This window comes from Xenopus laevis, chromosome 1S, assembly GCF_017654675.1.
Source record: "Xenopus laevis strain J_2021 chromosome 1S, Xenopus_laevis_v10.1, whole genome shotgun sequence".
Taxonomy (NCBI): Eukaryota; Metazoa; Chordata; class Amphibia; order Anura; family Pipidae; genus Xenopus; species Xenopus laevis.
Genome location: NC_054372.1, coordinates 30,611,796 through 30,633,310, shown reverse-complemented (window position 1 = coordinate 30,633,310; position 21,515 = coordinate 30,611,796). Strand labels below are relative to the sequence as shown.

The 21,515-nt window shown below is 37.7% G+C and overlaps 1 protein-coding gene across 2 annotated transcripts in view; it reads left to right on the top strand.

The window, feature by feature from the left end:
* The window catches only part of sgcz.S (sarcoglycan zeta S homeolog), a 426,387-nt gene that overhangs the window by 338,493 nt on the left and 66,379 nt on the right, over nucleotides 1-21,515 (top strand). For both annotated transcript variants that reach the window (XM_018243160.2, XM_041579488.1), the window contains one exon: nucleotides 14,432-14,533. In XM_018243160.2, the coding sequence (XP_018098649.1) occupies nucleotides 14,432-14,533 (102 nt within the window). The remainder of the gene's footprint in view (nucleotides 1-14,431; nucleotides 14,534-21,515) is intronic.

Here is a 21,515-nt window from a genome sequence, read left to right as displayed (position 1 = left end):
AAGATTGAGGAGGGAGATCCTACCTCCCTGTCCAGTAGGACAAAAAAATAACAGTGGTGAGGAGGAAGTCATGTGGTCTTATAGGTCATGATTAATTTTGATTGGCTATGTTATACTGTAGGTCCTACCTCCAGGTCTGGGGCGTGGAAGTGTTTTTAATATTTGGCTGACCCCATTCTACTGTACATCTCACTGCAGCATGCTGACCATTTTTTAGGTTGGTTTATGTATTATATAGTATATTTATAATATATATATATATATATATATATATATATATATATATATATATATATATATATATTTACAATATTTAATGGTGCCGTCACTAAAATACTGTACATAATGTTAAAGTAGGCTGGAATTTTGACTTTGCTATATATCATTCCATTAGTGAAAGCGAGAAAACCATAACCAACCAGGATAAATCAAATTAATAATGCTGTTTGATCAATTTGTACATAAGAGTAGCAAGGAAAAGTAAATGAATGCTCTATCAAATGCTAAACTGAGAACAAAAGAACAATTAAAGAGTACTCTGTTTTCCTTTCAGTAAAATGTAGTCTGGTGGGAAGAGAACAGGTAAACATCCCTGCAGAAAAGGTTAAAAGACAACCATAAAAAGATGCAGACAGGAATATATTTATGTGAGTGCTTCAAGTTTATAGGCTTAAAAAACTTGAATTTGTGAGTTTGCCAACTTGAAAACTCTGCACAAGAAATAGCCCATTGAACTGTATTTGGTAAAACAATATTTTTTGTGGAGAAACTGGCTGCATCTGTGTAGAGCCTGATGTGGTGAAATGGGAGGCAACCTGGAGTCATTGCATAAGAATTCATAGAGCATATAGTTATGTATGATAATACATTCATGTATAAGCCTATGGATGTCTTTAAAGGGCATGTAAAGTCTAAAATAGATTCAGGCTAGAAATGCTGTATTTTGTATACTAAATATAAACATGAACTTACTGCACCACAAGCCTAATCAAACAAATGATTTATGCTTTCAAAGTTGGCTACAGGGGGTCACCATCTTGTAACTTTGTTAAACATCTTTGCAAGACCAAGACTGTGCACATGCTCAGTGTGGTCTGGGCTGCTTAGGGATCGTCATAAACAAAGCTGCTTGAGTTCTGCATGGCTGGGAAGTAAGGCGGGAGCTCCCCCTGCTGTTCATAAGTATTATTGTTTCCCTGCTCAGCAGTTAGGGACCATCTGACAATTCCTATCCACAGCAGTAATTGAAGGGAGAATTTCACTGCATACAGTCAGGTTTCTTATAAAAACGGTACACATTTTTTAATTAAAGTATATTGGAGACAGGTTTCTTTTTCATTAAAGAAAGTAAAAATGGGATTTTATTTTTTTTGACTTTACATGTCCTTTTTACCCTCAAGGGATGTTTGGCTTTCCTTAATTTTAACCTGATATGTGTTGTTAATTTAGTTATTTAGTTAATTTTAATAAAATTTACAAAATATAAATAAACAAAGATAAATAATCAGAATATAATGCATCAAAGTGAAAGCGGTTAGCTTCAATTAAAATTATAATCAATAGCTAATGGTCAAAAAGTCTATGGGCATTTGTACTACACACATTTTGGTAGCACATGTATTCTGGCAGACAAATGATCTGTATAGTCATCTTATATAAATGCATTGCCCATAATCATCTTGAAATTCTTTACAGAGAATGCATCCACATTGGTCCCATCAGTGATCTGACAACGTTTACCTTCCTCGAACTTCCTCCTCTACCTGTGCAAGGCCTTGTTTAACAGCAGCATTGAGATGAGAGTTTACTTGTGTTTTTGTCTGCTGAGTACAACCCTGTCTGTTTAATGGATTTTGCTTGATTTTTGCCTGTTTGACCTTGGTCCTTCTCATTGAGAAAGTTAACCCTTCCTGCCAGCCTCTACTCACTACTTGTCTTGATCCTGCTTTCCAAGCTGAGACATCATTTCTCAGCTGCCTGTTTACGGTCTAAGGCTGAAACTTTTGAATAATAAAGGTTGAATAATCTTTAAGCAAAACTTGGCATTACTAGTCTTTTATGTTACAGTAGTTTTTTTATTATTTGACCCATAAATCTGTGCTCACAGTGAATTAAGCCACATTAAACGAAATAATATACTTAAATCAGTTTAACTCACCTCACATGATTGTCAAAGACAATGGGGAATATTTATCAAAGAGTGAAGTTAGAGATCGCCACAGTCCACTAGAGTGAAATTCTGCTTCTCTCTATTCATTTCTATGGGATTTTTAAAAGAGTATTTATCAATTGGTGAAAGTGAAAGCTCATCCTTTGATATATAGCCTTTCAAAATTCCATAGAAATGAATGGAGAGTGGCGGAATTTCACTGAGGAGTTGTCCAACTTCACTCTTTGATAAATATACCCCAATGTTTTGTCTCTTTTTCTATTTTCAGTCACAACCAAGAGATGCAAGACTTAAGGCATGCTTCTCCTCTTATCTATTCCTGACCATTCAGTTGCCATCTCCCCTAAACTTTGCCTGAATCTTGACTATGCTTAACCAATTGCATATTTTGTATGTCTGGCTATGTTCTTGTCTATTTTTCAGTGTTAGAGTTCTCCCAAGTACAGACGTCTTCAGGAGGCTCTATGTTAGATCCAGATATATCTCAGGAAAAGATTGAATAAAGTCCACCTTGTTCTATTTGCACTTAACCCATGGGTTTGTAGTTCTTGTATAGTAAGATTTCTATTCCTCTACATTGGTAACAATGGTACGATTTGGATGATCTTTTTTTACTGTCATCTCTTTCTGATGTAGCAGAAGCTACTAGTAGTATGTTAATTTAGTTAGTATAAATGCACATTTGAATTATTTATGACAACTGGGTAGTTTATTTTCCTATAAATATAGGATATACATAAGATTTTTTATAGGGGGTGGTGGTAAAGATGATTGAATCCAGAACACAGAAACATAAAATACAAACTTTATCTTATTAAATGTTTCTTTAATGTGCTTAAATGAAATAACAACCTACCTGTATGAAAACACAAAAGGCTGAATGCCTTTGTCTGATGTATCTTCTTTACAATGAATAATACATTGGAATAAATAAATGCAAATATGTGACAAATGTCTAAGAGGAATAACATTCACCCAAGCAGTGATATACATAATGCTAAGTCAGTCCTCTGTTCAAAGCGTTTCATTGCTCTTTTGTACATAAGATTAGACTTTACATTACCTTACTTGTGACAGAAAGACTGCAGTTGTTATCAGAATATTTTTTCATATTATTTGAAATGTAAGCACCATTTGCTGTAACATCTGTTGCATACTTTCATTTCAAACATTTCAAATCAGAACAGAAAAAGGAAAGTTTTTGTTTGAAAACAATGTTCTTATTTTATTTACTTATTATGTTACCAGCTATTGCCTTTTTTACCATATACTTGCCACTGGTGAATAAACCTTAAGGGAGAAAATTAATAAAAGTTGGTAATTGATAAATATTCACAATGTGAAAATGCATGCCTTTGCTCAATTTTAATATAGCTTAAGTGAACCCCGAAACTGTTGAGCTGCCAAATCCACCATAGTGAGTTGGATTGCTAATTTTATAGTTTGCACCCTTGTGCAGTGTATGAAAAAGTTATGTTTGCTCCAAAAGATTACACCGCCAACTTCAAGCACGAAAGCTTAACTAAAGAAGTAGGCTAAAAATTTTAATAAAAATTGTTGAATAATATATTTCGGGATTCTATACCAGCCCAAGGCAACCACAGTCCTTTAGCAGTGAAGATCTGTGTCTCCAAAGATGCCCCAGTAGTTCCCCATCTTCTTTTCTGCTGATTCACTGCACATGCTCTGTGCTACTGTCACTTACTGAACATAGGGGCTGACTCAAACTATACAGTATAGTACACAAAAATATGTGTCTCAATACAAAGCTGATTAGTATTAAATAAACATAATTAATACATGCCAGCACAGAAACCAGTGCAATTAGCATGAGAATTTAATAATACGCCTTGTAGCATCAGCTTATATTACAGGCCAACCTCATGTTCTGCTTGATAATTTGCGACAACCCCTAAGCTTAGCTTCTCAACAGCTGCTCAGAGCCCACTGAGCATGTGAGTGTCAGACACTTTCCAAGATGGTGACCCCCTGTGACAAGCTTGAAGTTCTGGATCATTGCTGCTATTGACAAGCTGAAACTTTAGGCTGGTGCAAGAAGTTCAGTATGTAAAATATGGCATTTTAGCCACTTTCATTTTTAGGGTTTAGTTCTCCTTTAACAATCTGCAATAAAAATTGCAGGATATATAAAGACCTGTTTTTTACTTGCAGTACAAAATGGTCCTTTGCAAAAGTTTCTGCAGAAATGTGCCTCAAAATGTATGATTCCCAAAATGCATGTTAGAAATACATTTCAAGCAGTTTGTCCTTGTTTATGATTGACTCAGAGGAACATATTATGACTGTGTATACCACAGAGTATCAGTCTAACCTGCTTCATTGTACCTTTACAATGATACACTATATAACTGATGTTCAGTATTTTTGTCTAGCGATAGAACTAGGTGTTGGCAATAGAGGCAGCTGCCTAGAGAGCAACGGTAGAGGTGGCGCTGGTAGGTACCTGTTAAAGGGTCTTCTGCCTACCCCTAGTCTGTTTTCTCACCTCTGCTGCTCTTCCATGCCTTCTATCACTCTACCTTCCCTCCCTCTGTCTCTCTATATTTTATTTTTTTAAAAATGTTTTCCATTTTCCCTGTAATAATAAAACAGTAGCTTTTAGTTGATGGTAACTAAGCTGCATGAACCGATATAAGTGGCAGAAATTCCTATTGGCTTTATTTCATGTTTAAATGTTGTTAGCAGACAGAGGAGAAACAAACCTTTGCTACAGTTAGGAGAAACAAACCTTTGCTACCAAAATCTCCTAACCCCCTACCCTACATAGACCCCCCACCCTGCTAAATGCCCCTAACTCTTTACTTACCCTTCGGTGGAGAGCAGGGAGGGGGGGGTCTATGTAGGGTAGGGGGTAGGGGATATTAGTAGCAAGCGTTTACTTCTCCTTTAAGGTATGCGAATGGCTCAAGGTATAGTAATGGCATGTTGTATTTAACAAATTGGAAACTTACTATGGCTCATTTATCATTGTGTCTCATAATTCATTGGATTGCCTACAGTTCTGTTGGATGAATATAAAATGTACCTGCTGCATCAGCGAAAGCAGTTTTTTTTTCTTGTTATTCATTTCCTATATATGTAAATGTCAAAATGGCTGAGCAACAGCATCCTTTTTTATTAAATTCATGTTATGTATTCGTTCCTTTTTGAAGTATGTTTTTCTTAATTATGTATTGATGTACAGTACATGCTATTCAGAGTTTGCATATATTGTGACTTCCACAGTACTAGCTAGTGATAGGATAGAAGTAAAACTTACCCTAGAAGTGAAAGATAGAGACTAGTGAATAGGGAAGCCAAGGCCCCAACAATATGTTTTAGGGGATAATTACACTGCAGAGGCCTGGAGAACCTGAGGCACTGTATTGGGTACAATATGGGGATCAAGGTGGCAGTTACATGACAAAAAGAAAGGTGAGGACCTGTAATTACATACAGGGTTGACGTCACCACTACTTCAAGCTGCTTCCATGAGACTGTTCTTACACCTGGTTGATCAGACTGGCCCTGGTAAAGGACTAGTGGTTAATGTATGAGAAATTTGACTGATGTACAGTATATTCATGTGGTTTACTGTGTATCTGAAACAGTGGTGCAATAAAATGTACAGTGTGATTCTTTGCAAAATGCCTCCAGCTTATTCTGTGCAATGTAAAAGCCTTGAACAAATTTAGTGCGGTGTCAGTCACAGTTGACCCACTTGAATATACATCTACCAGAAACTTTATTTAAGACTGTTTCATCTGTACTTAAATAGTTGAAAAATAAATGTCAGTATGGAATCTGCTATCCAGAAAGTTGTGTCCCATAGACTCCATTTACTGCATATTAAGTCCAAAGCAAATAAAAATGGGGTTGGTGTTCTGTACAAAACAATAAAAGGTACATGTCCAAATCCTTCTAGTTGGTCTGAGCAGCAGCTGAATAAACAAAACTTCAAAAAATTAAAGAAAAAGAAGCTCTAACAGATTGACTGCAAAACATTTATTCCAGGTAGTGGCAACACGTCATATAATTCGCTCTCACCTTAATTAGTTACTTGGACTTAATGGATTAAAGGTCAATTTTGCTTTAAATAGAAACACATGGTTATGGTTAGTGATGGGCGAATTTGTGCGGTTTTGCTTCGCTGAAAAATTACCGAATTTCGTGCTACATTCGCGAAACGGCGAAAAATTTGTGAAACTGCGCTGGTGTCTCGTTTTTGATGCCGGCGTCCGGTTTTGATGCAGGTGTCCGTTTTTTGGACGTCGACGTCCTTTTTTTGGCGAAAATGCCATTTTTTTTACGCAGGCGAATTTTCACTCCCAATTTATTCTCCGCAAATTTGCACCTGCCGAATAAATTCGCCCATCACTAGTTATGGTCCTTGTACACTACAAAGGGTTTTGACCCGAAACATGTTGTGTTGCCACTACCTGGAATAAATGTTTTGCAGTCAATCTGCTGGAAGTCCCTTTCCTTTCAATTTTTGATGTTTTGTTTATCTATTTATAGTAAAAACATTTTTTAAGTGATTACCTTCCTAATTATAACATTTAAAAATAATTTCCTATTCCTCTTTAATAATAAAACAGTACCTTGTACTTGATCCCAACTAAGATTTAATTAGTCCTTATAGGAGACAAAACAACCCAGTAGGGCATAATTTATGTTTAAATTAGTTTTTAATACATTTAAGGTATGGAGATCTAAATAATGGTAATAACCCTTATTGACAAAACCCCAGCTTCCAGGCATTCCGGATAACAGGTCCCATCCCAAGTTTAATTTCCAAACGTGGCTACTTTATTCTTAAGCATCTTCTGCTATAGGCATTTTACTTTTTGCACAGTCATATCAACCCTTAAATATTTTTTTGTGATGTCCCGTATTTAGATTTCTGGTTTGGAAAGAGCAAGTCTGTGATGGGAGCATTGGGTTGACACAATGGGGCATGGCTAGGGTATGGCATGGCATGATCAAAAATTCAGCCTGGGAAGGTTCACATCTCTAGTTGAATGACAGCAGCTAAGAATTGGTGGACTTTGTCCATATCTATTTTTGTTCTCTTTTTGCACTGTTGCACACCTGCTTTACATTATTCTCCTTTAGGGTTTTTAATATCTGCACTTGGTCAATGGTACCACCCAGGTCTTTTGTGGACCATACATTAACTATTATTATATGCATTTTTAACTAACAGATATTTTCTCTCTGAACAGCACGCAATAATTCTAAAGAGTCTATGACTATATTGTGCAAACTTACTTCAAGCTTGTGTTTTTTTTCTCAACTCTGTATTCTTTTTTTTTGCTCATAGTTTTAGATATAACTTTAATTATATTAAACTTTAATTACGCTTTAATTTACTGCAGTGACTACGTTGCTATTAATTATTTATAGTATATGCATAAGGAATATTTCTTATTTTCCATTTAAAAATTTGTTTTTTAACTGACAGCTGCTTTGTGTCTAACTGTGACATGATCTTAATGTACTTTTAGCATCTCAGTATGTGCCCACCATCTGACAGCACTTTCCACATCAACAGATATTTAAATTTTTGTCAAGTTCTTGCTGAGAAAGCAACAACAAGCATATTAGCAATCTCTCCAGGCATGATCTTCCTTTCCTGTTTAAAGTGAAGGATGAAACCGCTTAGTAACGTATTCAATAAACAAATGCTCTATCTCCTAAAATATTAAAGAAAAATATGGTAAAAACTGGAATTTTGAAGGGATTCTTTTGACCAAGACTAAATTGCTTCAGTGATAAATATGGGGTTGTATTGTCTACCTTATGGTGTGTTCCAGATGTAGTCACACAGTGATGCTGCAGCTGTACAATCTGCCTGCTCTATGAATATTCAACACAAATATGCACGGATGGAGTTTTTAGTAAAGATTTCATCTGTGAACATAGATCACTCTTCTCTGCTGAATACTCACAGGGTAGGCAGTTGGTGCCAACTTGAATAGGAGCAGAAAACCTAACTTAAAATAGCTTCAGAAATAAAAAAAAATACGCTTGCTGCCTACCTAATAAATATCAGCCCCATTATAATGGGTTATAGAAAACAGGGGGCAAATGTATATGCTGATGACACTGTTTCTGTCTAAATAATTAGGCCCTATCTGACCAGATGTTCAAGTCTTTTTTGTAATTCTAACCCAATATCAGCTCTAGCAGTGAATATATGCAAAACTAAAGCAAAGACAAAGAATACTCCTAAAACTCGAGGAAATTCTAATTTCACTGGTAGGGATGTAGCGAACGTCGGAAAAAAAGTTTGCGAACATATTCGCGAACTTGCGTCAAAAATGCGAACGGTTTGCGAACGTCGCGAACCCCATAGACTTCAATGGGAAGGCGAATTTTAAAAGCTATTATTTTAAAGCTATTATTTTAAAGTTGTTTAAAGGGTGCAACGACCTGGACAGTGGCATGCCAGAGGGGGATCAAGGGCAAAAATGTATCTGAAAAATACATTGTTGACACAGCGCTGCGTTTTGTGCTGTAAAGGGCAGAAATCACACTACATTTCTAAACCTGTGTAATAAACTGCTTTAAAACGTCCGGCGTCTACATGCCAATCAAGTCGTGTAAAGGTTACAGCCTGTTCACACGCAAAGACGAAACGCGGCGCTTACTGCAACGCAAAAAAACGCAAAGAGCTTTAATGAATGATACCGTCAAGTGAGCAAATAATAGTTGTTAATTACTAGTTGAGCTTGTCACCTCCAGGAGGTAGAGAGCGAAGGAGGAGTAGAGGTGGTGGCAGAACCGCGTGCAATCCGTGGCGGTGACACCAACTCCACTGTTGTTGTTGAGCCACACATTCCCTGCTTCCCAGCCATTACCAAGTTCACCCAGTGGGCAGTGTAGGTGACATACCTGCCCTGACCATGCTTGGAGGACCATGCGTCAGTAGTCATATGGACCTTTGGCCCAACACTAAGTGACAGAGATGCGGTGACTTGGCTCTGCACATGGTGGTACAGGTGTGGTATTCCCTTTTTTGAAAAAAAATTGCGGCTGGGTACCTTCCACTGCAGTGTCCCAATTGCTACAAATTTGCGGAAGGCCTCAGAGTCCACCAGCTGGTATGGTAAAAGCTGGCGGGCTAAGAGTGCAGACAAGCCAGCTGTCAGACGCCGGGCAAGGGGGTGACTCGCAGACATTGGCTTCTTACGCTCAAACATGGCCCTCACAGAAACTTGGCTGGGGGCAGATGACTGGGAATGGGAACTGGTGGTCAAGGTGGAAGGCGGAGTGGAGGGTGGTTCAGACGGGTCAAGGACAGCAGAGGTAGAGCAGTAAGATGCTGGACCAGAAGGAGGGTGGCTTTTAGTTTGTCTGTTGCCTTTGAGGTGTTGCTCCCAAAGTGCTTTGTGCTTGCCGTTCATGTGCCTTCGCATAGAAGTTGTACCTATGTGGCTGTTGGGCTTCCCAAGACTCAGTTTCTGACTGCACTCATTGCAAATTACAACGCTTTTGTCAGAGGCACACACATTAAAAAAATCCCACACTGCTGACCTTTTTGAAGCTGGCAATCTGGCGGTAACAGTAGAAGTTGGCGGCGTTGGCGGGTGCGTTGGCCGGCTGACCACAGGTGCCGATACATGTTGTTGCCCTACTGTTCCCTGCGAGCTGTCCTCCCTGCTTCTTCTAAGTCTTATTCTCCTCCTGCCTCTCTGACTCTCCGTCTCTCCATCTGAACTATCCTCCTCTTGCTCTCTTCTACTGGGCACCCACAAAACATCAATCTCCTCATCATCATTCTCCTCAGATGCATCAATTTCTTCTAACAGCTCACAGAAGGAAGCAGCAGCGGGGACCTCCTCATCACTCATTATGTCCATCTCTGTTGTGTTCTCTGCCAGAATTAAATCTGGTGTAACGTCCTCATCTCCTTCATCTTCTTCTGCCAATAATGGTTGCGCATCACTCAGTTCAAAAAACTCATGTGTAAATAACTCCTCTGACTCCAGTGAAGAAGGGGCGCCGGTGGTGGAGGAAGTGTTACGTGGGGTGCCCATAGCAGTGGAGGATGAGGATGTTGTGGTAAAGTTAGAAACGGTAGAGGATGGGTTGTGCTGTGTAAGCCAGTCAACTACCTCTTCAGCATTTTGGGAGTTCAGGGTCATTGCCTTTTTAAAACTGGGCAATTTCCTAGGGCCACAGGATAGCATAGCAGCACGGCCCCTAGTGCCTCTGCGTGGCGGCCTGCCTTTGCCTGGCATTATTTTTAAAACAACAACAACTCAGGTGGTGTTTCTGGAGACGGTATTATTATTGATATTTAGACAGATTGTGAAAAAGCTCACACAGCTAGATGGCAGTTGTTTGAAGAACACACTGGGCAAACAATGCCTACAAGGTCAACGTATACACTACTACAGCAGTGGATACGGAATATATTATTGCTGCTTGAAAAACGTCACTCGGGTGGTGGTTCTGGAGACGGTATTATTATTGATATTTAGACAGAATGTGAAAAAGCTCACACAGCTAGATGGCAGTTGTTTGAAGAACACACTGGGCAAACAATGCCTACAAGGTCAACGTATACACTACTACAGCAGTGGATACGGAATATATTATTGCTGCTTGAAAAACGTCACTCGGGTGGTGTTTCTGGAGACGGTATTATTATTGATATTTAGACAGAATGTGAAAAAGCTCACACAGCTAGATGGCAGTTGTTTGAAGAATACCAGCATACATATTCTTCGGCACACCACTTACTTTTCCTTTTTTCTTTAGGGTGCATTCAACTCCTCCAGCTACTTCCAAGCCTGGTTTTCATACAACGATTCCCATAGGGAGGAAGCACACCAAACATATGATTTTGCCTTTTAGGACATTTATTCAGCAGTGTTGGCACAAGCTTTCGGGGTCAACCCCTTCCTCAGGTGCACCTGAGGAAGGGGTTGACCCCGAAAGCTTGTGCCAACACTGCTGAATAAATGTCCTAAAAGGCAAAATCCTATGTTTGGTGTGCTTCCTCCCTATGGGAATAGTTGTTTGAAGAACACACTGGGCAAATAATGCCTGCAAGTGCACTACTATTGGTGCACTACTATGAAGAACAGCAAACAGCACTGGACACGTTAAAGAACAGTAAGATAAGTAAAATAAAAAAAATTACTCGGGTTGGTGCTGCTGAACTACTAGGAGCAGCACAGTAGCACACCAGTCCCACTCCCCAACACAGCTAGACTAATAGCACTGGGCTCTTATAGTAGCAAAGTAAAAAAACAAAAAAGAAAATAAAATAAAAGCAGTCCTTACAAGGACTATTGGGTTATTGCAGCAGTCAGCAGATGAGATCAGAAGAGATCAGTGCCCACAGCAGCTACATACAGAGCACTGCAGTAGAAGGTAGATTACTAGCCAGCAAAGCTACCTAACCTAAAATGTCCCTCAAATCCCTGCAGAGTTCTGTCCCTCCAATACAGAGCAGTATCAAGTAGATTACTAGCCAGCAAACTTACTATCAACTGTCCCTCAAATCACTAACAGCTCTCTCCCTACACTAGCTCTTCCAAGCACACACAGGCAGAATGAAAAAACGCTGCAGGGCTTCAGTTTATATATGGAAGGGGAGTGGTCCAAGGGGTGTGGGGGTGGTCCAGGAGGGAGAGCTTCCTGATTGGCTGCCATGTATCTGCTGGTCTGGGGTGAGAGGTCAAAAAAAAGCGCCAGCTAAGGCGAACCCAAAATGGCGAACGTCGCGCGACGTTCGCGAACATTCAGCGAGCGCGAACAGTCGATGTTCGCGCGAACAAGTTCGCCGGCGAACAGTCCGCGACATCCCTATTCACTGGATATTACTAGATGTAAAAGTAACCAAATTGCTTTTATGCCTCTGTAAGGCTAATAACCTCACATTAATGGCTGTATTAACCAAACCTAAATAAATGCTCAAAATATGAATTATCCTGCTATAATAAACAGCAGCTGTTAAAATACCTCCTCCCTCATCTTAACAGCTGTTTGAGAGATCCTCAGGTCTTGCCCTGTTAGCATACATTTTAAATTACTTATTGTCAGGCATAGTCTTTAATGATGGTCTTCTATCAAAAATTATGTAATACACACATAAACGTCTGGGACTAGAAGCTGAAAATGTAACTTGTGGGCCATTAATAATCTGACTATTGTGTTTTGAGCAATAATACCAGCTCTCTGGAAAAAGAGTTATTTTGAAATCACCAAAATTTGGCATATTATCATTTTACAGTAATGTATTTCACTCAACATTACTAGGATCCATCTTTGAAGGTACCCCCATCCCATACAGGTCCCCTGTTTAAAAAAGCTTTGTCTGCATTTATCTTTTATATTTACTGTAAAACTAGGTTCTACCCCTAATACTCAACAGCATAAATACTGTGCAGTCTGAGATGTCACCTCAGAAGAATGGTGGGAAGTATGCCTTTAGAAGCTAAAAGTAGAAGTTAGAAGGTTGCAGTCATTGTTGCTTAAATACTTTATTCTAATCGGTTCTTTCTAAAGATGCCTTGAATCCACTATATTTTGGATTTTTGGCGAAACCAGAATCCTCTGTGAAAAATTTGGTCAAATATTGAACCAAATCGCAATCCTAATTTGCATATGCAAATTAGTTTGGGGAAGGGTGAAAGGAAAACACATGCAGCGTGTATTTCCATGTCTATGTGATGAAATGTCATGTAATTTTAAGGATTCTGATTCATTTTGACCAGGCTCAAGGATTCATCTGAATCTGAATTGGCCGAATCCTGCTAATAAAGGCCGAAAACTGCCTAAATCCTAAACCAAAATCCTGGATTTGGTGCATCCACGGTTCTCTCTAGTTTCCAGATATCATGTTTTGGCACTGGCCTTTTGTTGTATTTTTCTGGATTTCTGGATTTCTTGTTTTCAGAGAATGAAAAAAGTTCAGATTACATTTATAACACAAGTAATAGGAGATATCTCCTGGGTTATAGACATCAGTTGAATCTCCTCACTCCCAATAGCACACATACATTACACTATATATACATAATGATACACCCTATTGAGAGTATTATGGGTAAAACAAGTAGTATAGGCACCCACATCCTTATGTATCGATATAGGACATACTGTATTTGTATGCAGAATTGTTCTATGTGCATAACAAGTTGAAGATGAATTACAGAGCACAGTTATGTACAAATGTAAAGGTTAATCACTGTAACATTTTCTTCCTGAATAGCAGTGGTAGCCAATGTAGTAATAAGTAGAGATGAAAGGTAGAAGATGAGCAGTTGTGACTTACATTAGTTCTGATTGAGGGTTACAGTAATGAATGTTATTAGTATGGAACTGACTGAGAGGTACAGAGTCAAGGTAGGAAATTATAAAGGAATGGGTTGTAATTCTGAAGGAACAGCTGCATTTTCAATACGTTTCTTAGATATAAAATAAAAAGAATGTTTATTTACCATGCACGCAAACAGCAATTTTCAGAGACGAGCCACCATGTTTTTTTCCCATGATGCAGCATTTTTTTTACAGAATTCTAGTGGCATTGTAGCTGCCTGGGAAGTTGGGCCTGTTACAGCTGATACATCAAAATTCAGTGGAGTAACAATAGAGGAAGCTGGGGGGTGGGGAATACCTGGACCTTGGGGTCTGCTTCCTCTTTATCTGTCCTTTCCTGACAGGGAGCAGGTGGTGAGCAAGGCAAGCAAGGGAAGAGGGAGTTGGTTACAGGTATTGGTTGGGGTTTTAGCACCAGGCCCCTCAGAAGATGACCCTGTGGCCCAGCGCTTAGTCGTTACGCCACTGTCAAAATTAATATAATTTCTCAGTTGCCATTAAAGTGCCATCAGAATCTGATTCTTTTGGCACAAGTATAATGCTCCTTTTGACCCAACCTAGTGTGGGAACCCTGAAATTAACCCTCCAGGGTTCCCTAGTGCCAACAGACACACTGGTGCAAAATTCATCAGAGCAGACTGGTCATTGGCTTAGTGTAGCTATGCAGAAGCACAAGCATTGTGTTAGAGTACCTTTAATGAATGGTGTCAACATGCGCTACATATGTGTTCTGCACCTGTGGTCATAAATGACAACACATTTGAGGAACATAAAACGTTTTTTATGGTAAAATATAAAAATTATTGAAATAAATTAAGTCATCCCTAATGTATTGGTAAACTTGATGTGCCATCATAATAAATTTGCTATTAAGCTAATGGAAAATATTGTTTTTAAAGAACAGATTTTTTTTTACCCTTGCAGGATGGCATGGGAAATTTAAGAATAACCAAAAAAGGAGTACGACTAGAAGGTATATCTGAATTTCTTCTCCCGTTGTATGTGAAGGAAATCCACTCTCGGAAGGTAAGTGATAAACATTGCTATTATTTCTAAGCCATATTTTTGTATCAAATGTTGTAAAAATTGTACATAATATAATATTTTTCCTATTTCCAATGAAAAAAGAAACTTTGAAATTAAGTATGAGATATTGATTTTCACATTTCCTGTTGTACAAGCATTGAGGCAATAAGCATATGAATTTATATTTTAGTACAAGAATATTGGAAAAAGTGTGAATATCAAGCAAAAGGCGTAGGCTTGAAGAGAATTTGAAGGAAGGCTAGAAAACAGCACTGACATCTAAAATAAAGGAATCAAAGGATTTATACACAAACGTCAAAAATAATCTGTCAATTTTATCTTTTTACTGCTCAGTGATGCCATCAGTTATAAAATAACAAAATCACCAGCAAAATAGCATTGACTGGCTGCTAGATGCACCCATATGCCAATGCTCAGTCTAAGCTGTATTCTGGAGTTGACCAGCTGCTAGAAATGATAAACAGATATGCATTATTTTCATGCATATATGCAACTAACAGTGTATTTTGTTTCAGTTTAATATAAATGTTACAGTATTTATTTTATGGCCATTGTCAAAATGTTGTTGTACAGTGAAACATACATTTAGGGGCCGATTCACTAACTTCGAGTGAAGGATTCGAAGTAAACAAACTTCGAATTTTGAAGTTTTTTTTGGGCTACTTCGACCATCGAATGGGCTACTTCGACCTTCGATTACGACTACGACTTTGAATCAAAGGATTCAAAGTAAATATCGTTCGACTATTCAACCATTCGATAGTTGAAGTACTGTCTCTTTAAAAAAAACTTCAACCCCCTAGTTCGGCATCTAAAAGCTACCGAAGTCAATGTTAGCCTATGGGGAAGGTCCCCATAGGCTTGGCTAACTTTTTTGGATCGAAGGATATTCCTTCGAACGTTGGATTTAAATCCTTCGAATCGTTCGATAATAATCCTTCGATCGTACTATCTGCGCTAAATCCTTCGACTTCGATATTCGAAGTCAAAGGATTTTAGTTCCTAGTCGAATATCGAGGGTTAATTAACCCTCGATATTCGACCCTTAGTGAATCGGCCCCTAAGACATAGAAAATATATATTAAGAGGAGGAATATAAACTTACAAACAGTAGTAAAAAGAATAAATACGCACACAGATTATTTGGTGGCCCATGCAAAACTCTACTTCACACTGCATATTGGAAAATATATGGTGTAGGATTTTGTTTCTTAGTGGACCCCATTATCAGGTGTGCATATCAAAAATGTCCTCCAAAAAAACAATTGTGTAATATGTTCTTGCTCTTAGCTAATTAATGCAGTACAGCTTTGTTTGGACCACCAAATATTCTGTGTTTCTCCATCTTTGGTTTTGTTTGGATCATCAACTATTTTGTATGTCTCCATCTTCTTTGTGCTATAGTAGACATCTGCTTGGATTGGACAGACATTGTAAAAGGATGAATGTTGTATCCTACACAGACCAGGGACATTGCAAATACAGTGGCCATTTTTTGAAGGAACCACACAAATGTACAGTATATCAGCCATAACACACTGTTATACAAGTATCTGTTTGCTAATGCTTACGTGCACAAGCAGCTGGAACATAAAAATGGTATCCCGGAGGTTCAGATACCACTGCTCTCTGCACATAACATAATTACTGTATTGGCATGTAATATTTATGTGCACATGTACTGAACTACTCTATATTTAATACAATGTATGATTATGGATAATTATTCACACCAGTCCCTACCTATGTGGAGAATACAGTCCCCTTCAACTCTCACACAAATTCACTCAAATCTCTTTTCCATTGGTTAGTTAACTTATCTGGTTGTTTTAATACTGTTAAAGGAAAAGAATGATTGGTGCACCAACAGTACAATCACACAAACTCAAGGAGAAGATACAAACTCATTGCACATATTATCCTGGTAAAAATCAATTAAGGATACCAGAGCTATACAGTATGAATAAACATCGATTGAATATGGTTCTGGTTTTATACAGTATACAGTATTTTAATATAGTGGTATGAATGAGTTAGCGTAATAGGATATGCTAGCATAGTTTTGAGAAGCTCAATGTAGAGTATTGCAATGAATATAGCTAGCTACTTAAAGGTATACCAATATGAGTAATGTTGCAGGGAAAAGCAGACACAACTGCTACATGGCTCACATAGAGATACTTTGCGGGCGATTCCATTTGTCAAAGAGGAATTCGATGTGCTAAATATAATGTATATGTAATTATGTAATATGTTTATACAGAGTTAAAATTATAATAGCTTTCCAAAAAGATAACAAAAAAAAAAAGCCATGATGGCTAATTTACAGAAACCTTCATCTAACTTTGCTAATAGATATTTATTTTTCTATGATACAATGCTTCGCTAAATCCATGGCTTTATAATTAGAATATAATTCTTTATAGGCTTGGGTAGTTTCATCACAGCTGTTGTGCAGTGTTTCATAAACCATTTCATTAATTCTAATAAATATTTTCAGAAGCTGTGGATTAGCATTACGATTTGGATCAAACAAGACAATGGAACGTCTCAAGTTAAATATAACAATTACTTTGATTCAGCAAGAGTAACAAGATTCAGTGTATGAATGTAGATCAGCAATTTATTAAACAACCTTTATGGCAGCAGAGCCATTAGATTTATACACATGGACTTCTAGAGACAAATGGTGTAATGTTGTTTAATCAAATCAATAAAGTAAATATCAAATGGCTAGCTTGCTTCTGAGCAAAGAGATCTCATATTCATTTCCCTGTTAAAGCCAATGACTTTCATGTAACCAAAGAAACATGGAAACTGTTCTTGATTAGACAATGGAAAGACAGAGCATTTTTAGTCCTTTTATTTTTTATAGCTCCCTAAACTGATTTGTACAGTATATACAGGTATGGGTCTATTATCTTGTATTAGCAAAATTCATGCTATTTCTAAATTTCGAGATTAAAGGGCACCTGTTGGGCTAAAATGTTATCCCCAACCAAAGGTGGGTGCTAATAGAGTCCGAACTCCGGTTGGAATTAAGTATAGTAGTTTTTTTTTTTTCAGCCTCCTCCAAAAATGCTGCTCCTGGTACTTTAAGAGCGAATTTCCGTGGGAGGGGGGCAGCAGCAACTGCTGCTGCCTCAGGCGGCAGAGGGGCCAGGATCGCCCCTGGGCGGGGGACAATTTTTTATAAAGGCCATGAAAACCTCTAATGCAAAAAAAGTAAAAGATGTCTAGGTGATAGTCAGTGGGAGCTTTGCTTATCTCATTGGATCTCTTTTAATCATTTGGACTTTTAAAGGTTTTTTGGATTTTTCTTTCAGCTAGAAATTTACCAACATTCTTAGAGGTTTTAAAGGTATATGTATTTCTTAGCCCATCGTTCAGCTCTTTTTTTTGTTCATACTTTTTATATTTTTTGAAGACAGATGTCAGCAGCACACTTTAGATTTGAAGAAGTGTGAAGTTTATTGTATCAAAAAACATTTAAAACAGGGCAACTTTTGGGCCACCTGGGCCCTTTATCAAGCCTAGTGTTACAATTCCAAATCCATATTTAAAGAGTGAGGAGGAGGTGTGGAACAAGAAACCACTCCCCTTCCTGTGACATCATTAAAAAAGTTGTAGTGTTATACTTTGTTTAGTGAAGTTCATAAATTGTTCATGAAAAGTCAATTGTGTTCAAAGTGCTCATCATATTTCATATCACATATCACATGCTGTATTTTGTGAACAATCTAAAATAAAAATAAAATAAGGACCAATTGCAAGAAAATGTTTTGAAAATACTTTTTTGAAAAACCTTTAAGGAAAAATGTTTTTAAGGGATTTGACAAGAAAAGGGGGCGAAAAATTGAAAGGTGATTGGTTTATGCAAAAGGTCACATACTCAATATTACTCGGCACACTTTGCAAGATATCCGCAATACAATTTGAAGACCAATATCACTCAACATATTTTGTAAGATATCCGCAATATATTCATAATACTTGTTACCTGAGACGCTCACATGACTCATTCCACATATCGCACTTAGCACATTCCTAACATAATGGTAAGCTGGAAATGATGTCGGCACTCAGAGTGTTTGGTACTAATAACCTTAAAATGAAAAGGGAAAATTTTTTTAAGTTTTGTGGTATACAATCGCAATCTCATATTCAAAATCAAAATATACACAGGATTCAATCCTCTACCTAAAAATTAACTTGGCAGGTGTGAACTCTCTGTTTAGGCCTCTGGGCCAAATAGTGTCCAGTCTTTGGATCCACATCATCTCAAGTTTCTTAAGCATTAGAAGCCTTTTTCCACCCCTTCTTGGTTCTTCCACTGAAAACCGTCTGCTAGCAGTAGTATACTTGTTACAAAGGCCCCTTCTTACCATCTCTTTTGGCAGGAGCAAGTAACTCACCCCTACTTTTTTTTGTGCTTTATCCATATTGGTTTTGAGTACCTCATCTGGATAACCTCTCTGTTTGAATCTTTCTGTCATTTCAAATGCACATCCTTGGTACGCCACCTCTTTACTTACAATATGCTTCAATCTTGTAAACTATGTCAGGGGCAGTGAAGCTTTGAGTGAGTCAGGTTGAAAACTGCTGTAAAGTAGAAGATTACTCCTATCTGTTTCTTTTCTAAATAGATTCGTATCCAGTTTGGGGCCCTTCCAAATAATTCGGACATCCAAAAAATTAAGGGTTATTCTGTCAGATACACAAGTGAATCTCAATGTAGGCTCCATGCCATTGAGAAAATTATGGAACTCACCTAAGCTTTCAAACGTACCATCCCAAGTGATCAACAGATCATCTAAGTAGCGTAGATATAGCTTACTGTCGGTACAATGGGTGTGTATAGATTGTAGTCTCTTCAAGGTAAGCCATGTATAAATTTGCAACATTACTACCCATTGCAGTCCCCCGTTGTTGTATATAGAAAGAATCCTCAAATAGGAAATAAGTACAATCTCCAGCAAGTCTAGTAAGAAGGCTTTTTTGTGGCATAGTGTAGTCTGTGGTGTTCAAATGACTAGAGTAGCATTAAGCAAACGAGTAGCATTAAGACCAGACTCGTGTGAAATGGATGTATATAGGCTGGCTACATCAAAGCTTACAAAAAAAATATCATGCTCAGGAAGTAGTGTTATTAAGTATGTTATTACGTATTTAGCTTTCAAATGGGGATCACTGACCGTAGTAGCAAAAAACTATTGCTCTATGATGCTATAATTGTATTGCTACTGTTACTTACTTTATAATCTTTTTATTCAGGCCTCTGCTATTCATATTCCAGTCTCTAATTCAAACCACTGCCTGTTCGCAATAAATTCAGTTGTTTCAAGTTCATTGTTGTTGTCCCACTGTTGCTGTTCTCCCACTTTACCCAGAAAAAAAAATTGCCAGCGCTCGGTCTAACCCACAGCTGCTATAAACGATAAAAAGCCAATATTTGTACACAAAGAGAAAGTGGAAAATTGCTTTAAAAATAATTATTACAGAAAATGAGGTGTTAGTACCACACTTTGGCCGAAATATGTAAGCTCACATGCCACATCGAGGCCCCTCATTGTATGTGATTCCTACACTATTTGTGAGCATTCTAAGTTTGTAGTGCATTTAAAATCAAGTCCCCCAGCAACCAGCGTGACTGATTAGTGTACCTACCCTTAGCTCAGGAGCTATAGTGAGAAAGAAGGGTGTTCGTAAGCCCTATCCAACAAACATACACCTTTGAATAATTACCTTCCTACACCATCTATTATCATTCTAAATTTGTAATGTAATAAACTTTCAAGAGCAGTGTTGTTCTCCCACTTTGTCCGCATTCTATTTTGCACCTAAAAGCCCATCAAGGATTGTGCCTCAAAACACTGCATTGTGGCAAGAAATTGAGATGCATCTATTCCTCACTAGATTCAAAGCCTGTGCAGGTTTCATTATTCCAATCAAACGTTTTTTTACATGCGTGCTAAAGAAATGCTATACCATTTATAAACACATCTTAAAAAAATGTATTATGCATGTTCCATGTAGAAACAAATCTAGAGGTTATATGTATTAATACACCTGCTAATCCTTAGCTTGGAGTGTCTCAGTAAGACTTCTTTATCTGTTCAGGAATTTTGTTGCTATTCAGATTTCCAGTTTATTTGTTTATATATTTCAAGCATTTTCTTTTGCCATATAACTCGTCATGCAGAAAGTGATGTTCAAATAAGCTTAAATGTTCTGGACTTGATGTTGATTGGAACATTATCTAAATGGCTTTGCATGAGGCAAGTAATTAGTCTACATGATGCAGTTTTCATACAAAAAATTCCTCCTACAAGAAAGTTCAGTGCTGTGCACATATTTTTACTTTATCATAAAACATCAAATGCCAGTAATACAGCCTAGAAAATATGCTAATGCTTGAAAGGTGTTAAGCCTGAGAAAGCCAGTAATTCTCAACTGAATTTCCAAACAAAGGAATCATATGGAGTGCTTGGCTCAAGAAAGCTCTTTCAATGACGGCTGTAAATGCATTACCATCAAGCAAGATAACTTCATCAAATATTTAGCTTCATATTTTACTTTATTTTTTATTGTAAATGAGTTTTAGTAAAAAGAGAATCTTTTTAATACTTTAACTAAACATAGAACATGCAAAGTTACCTTTTTCGTACTTAGAAAATGAAGACGTTAATTGATATGGGTTAATACAGTAGAATTTATATTCTTAAAAATGTGGTTTACATATTCTCCAGCTGAAGCCAGTAAGGCTCATCTCCAGTGCAAGGCAGAGTGGAAAATTGAAAATAGCAGTGCAAACTACTATTATTTTTTGCACTCTGGCAGATCAATAGATTGACTTCTACGAGTTATTGATATTTGTAGTGTATTTGGAAGTCACACAAGTTTTCTTGAGCTTTGAACATTGCATCTGTTGGACCTGTCTATTAAGCTGGCCACAGACGCA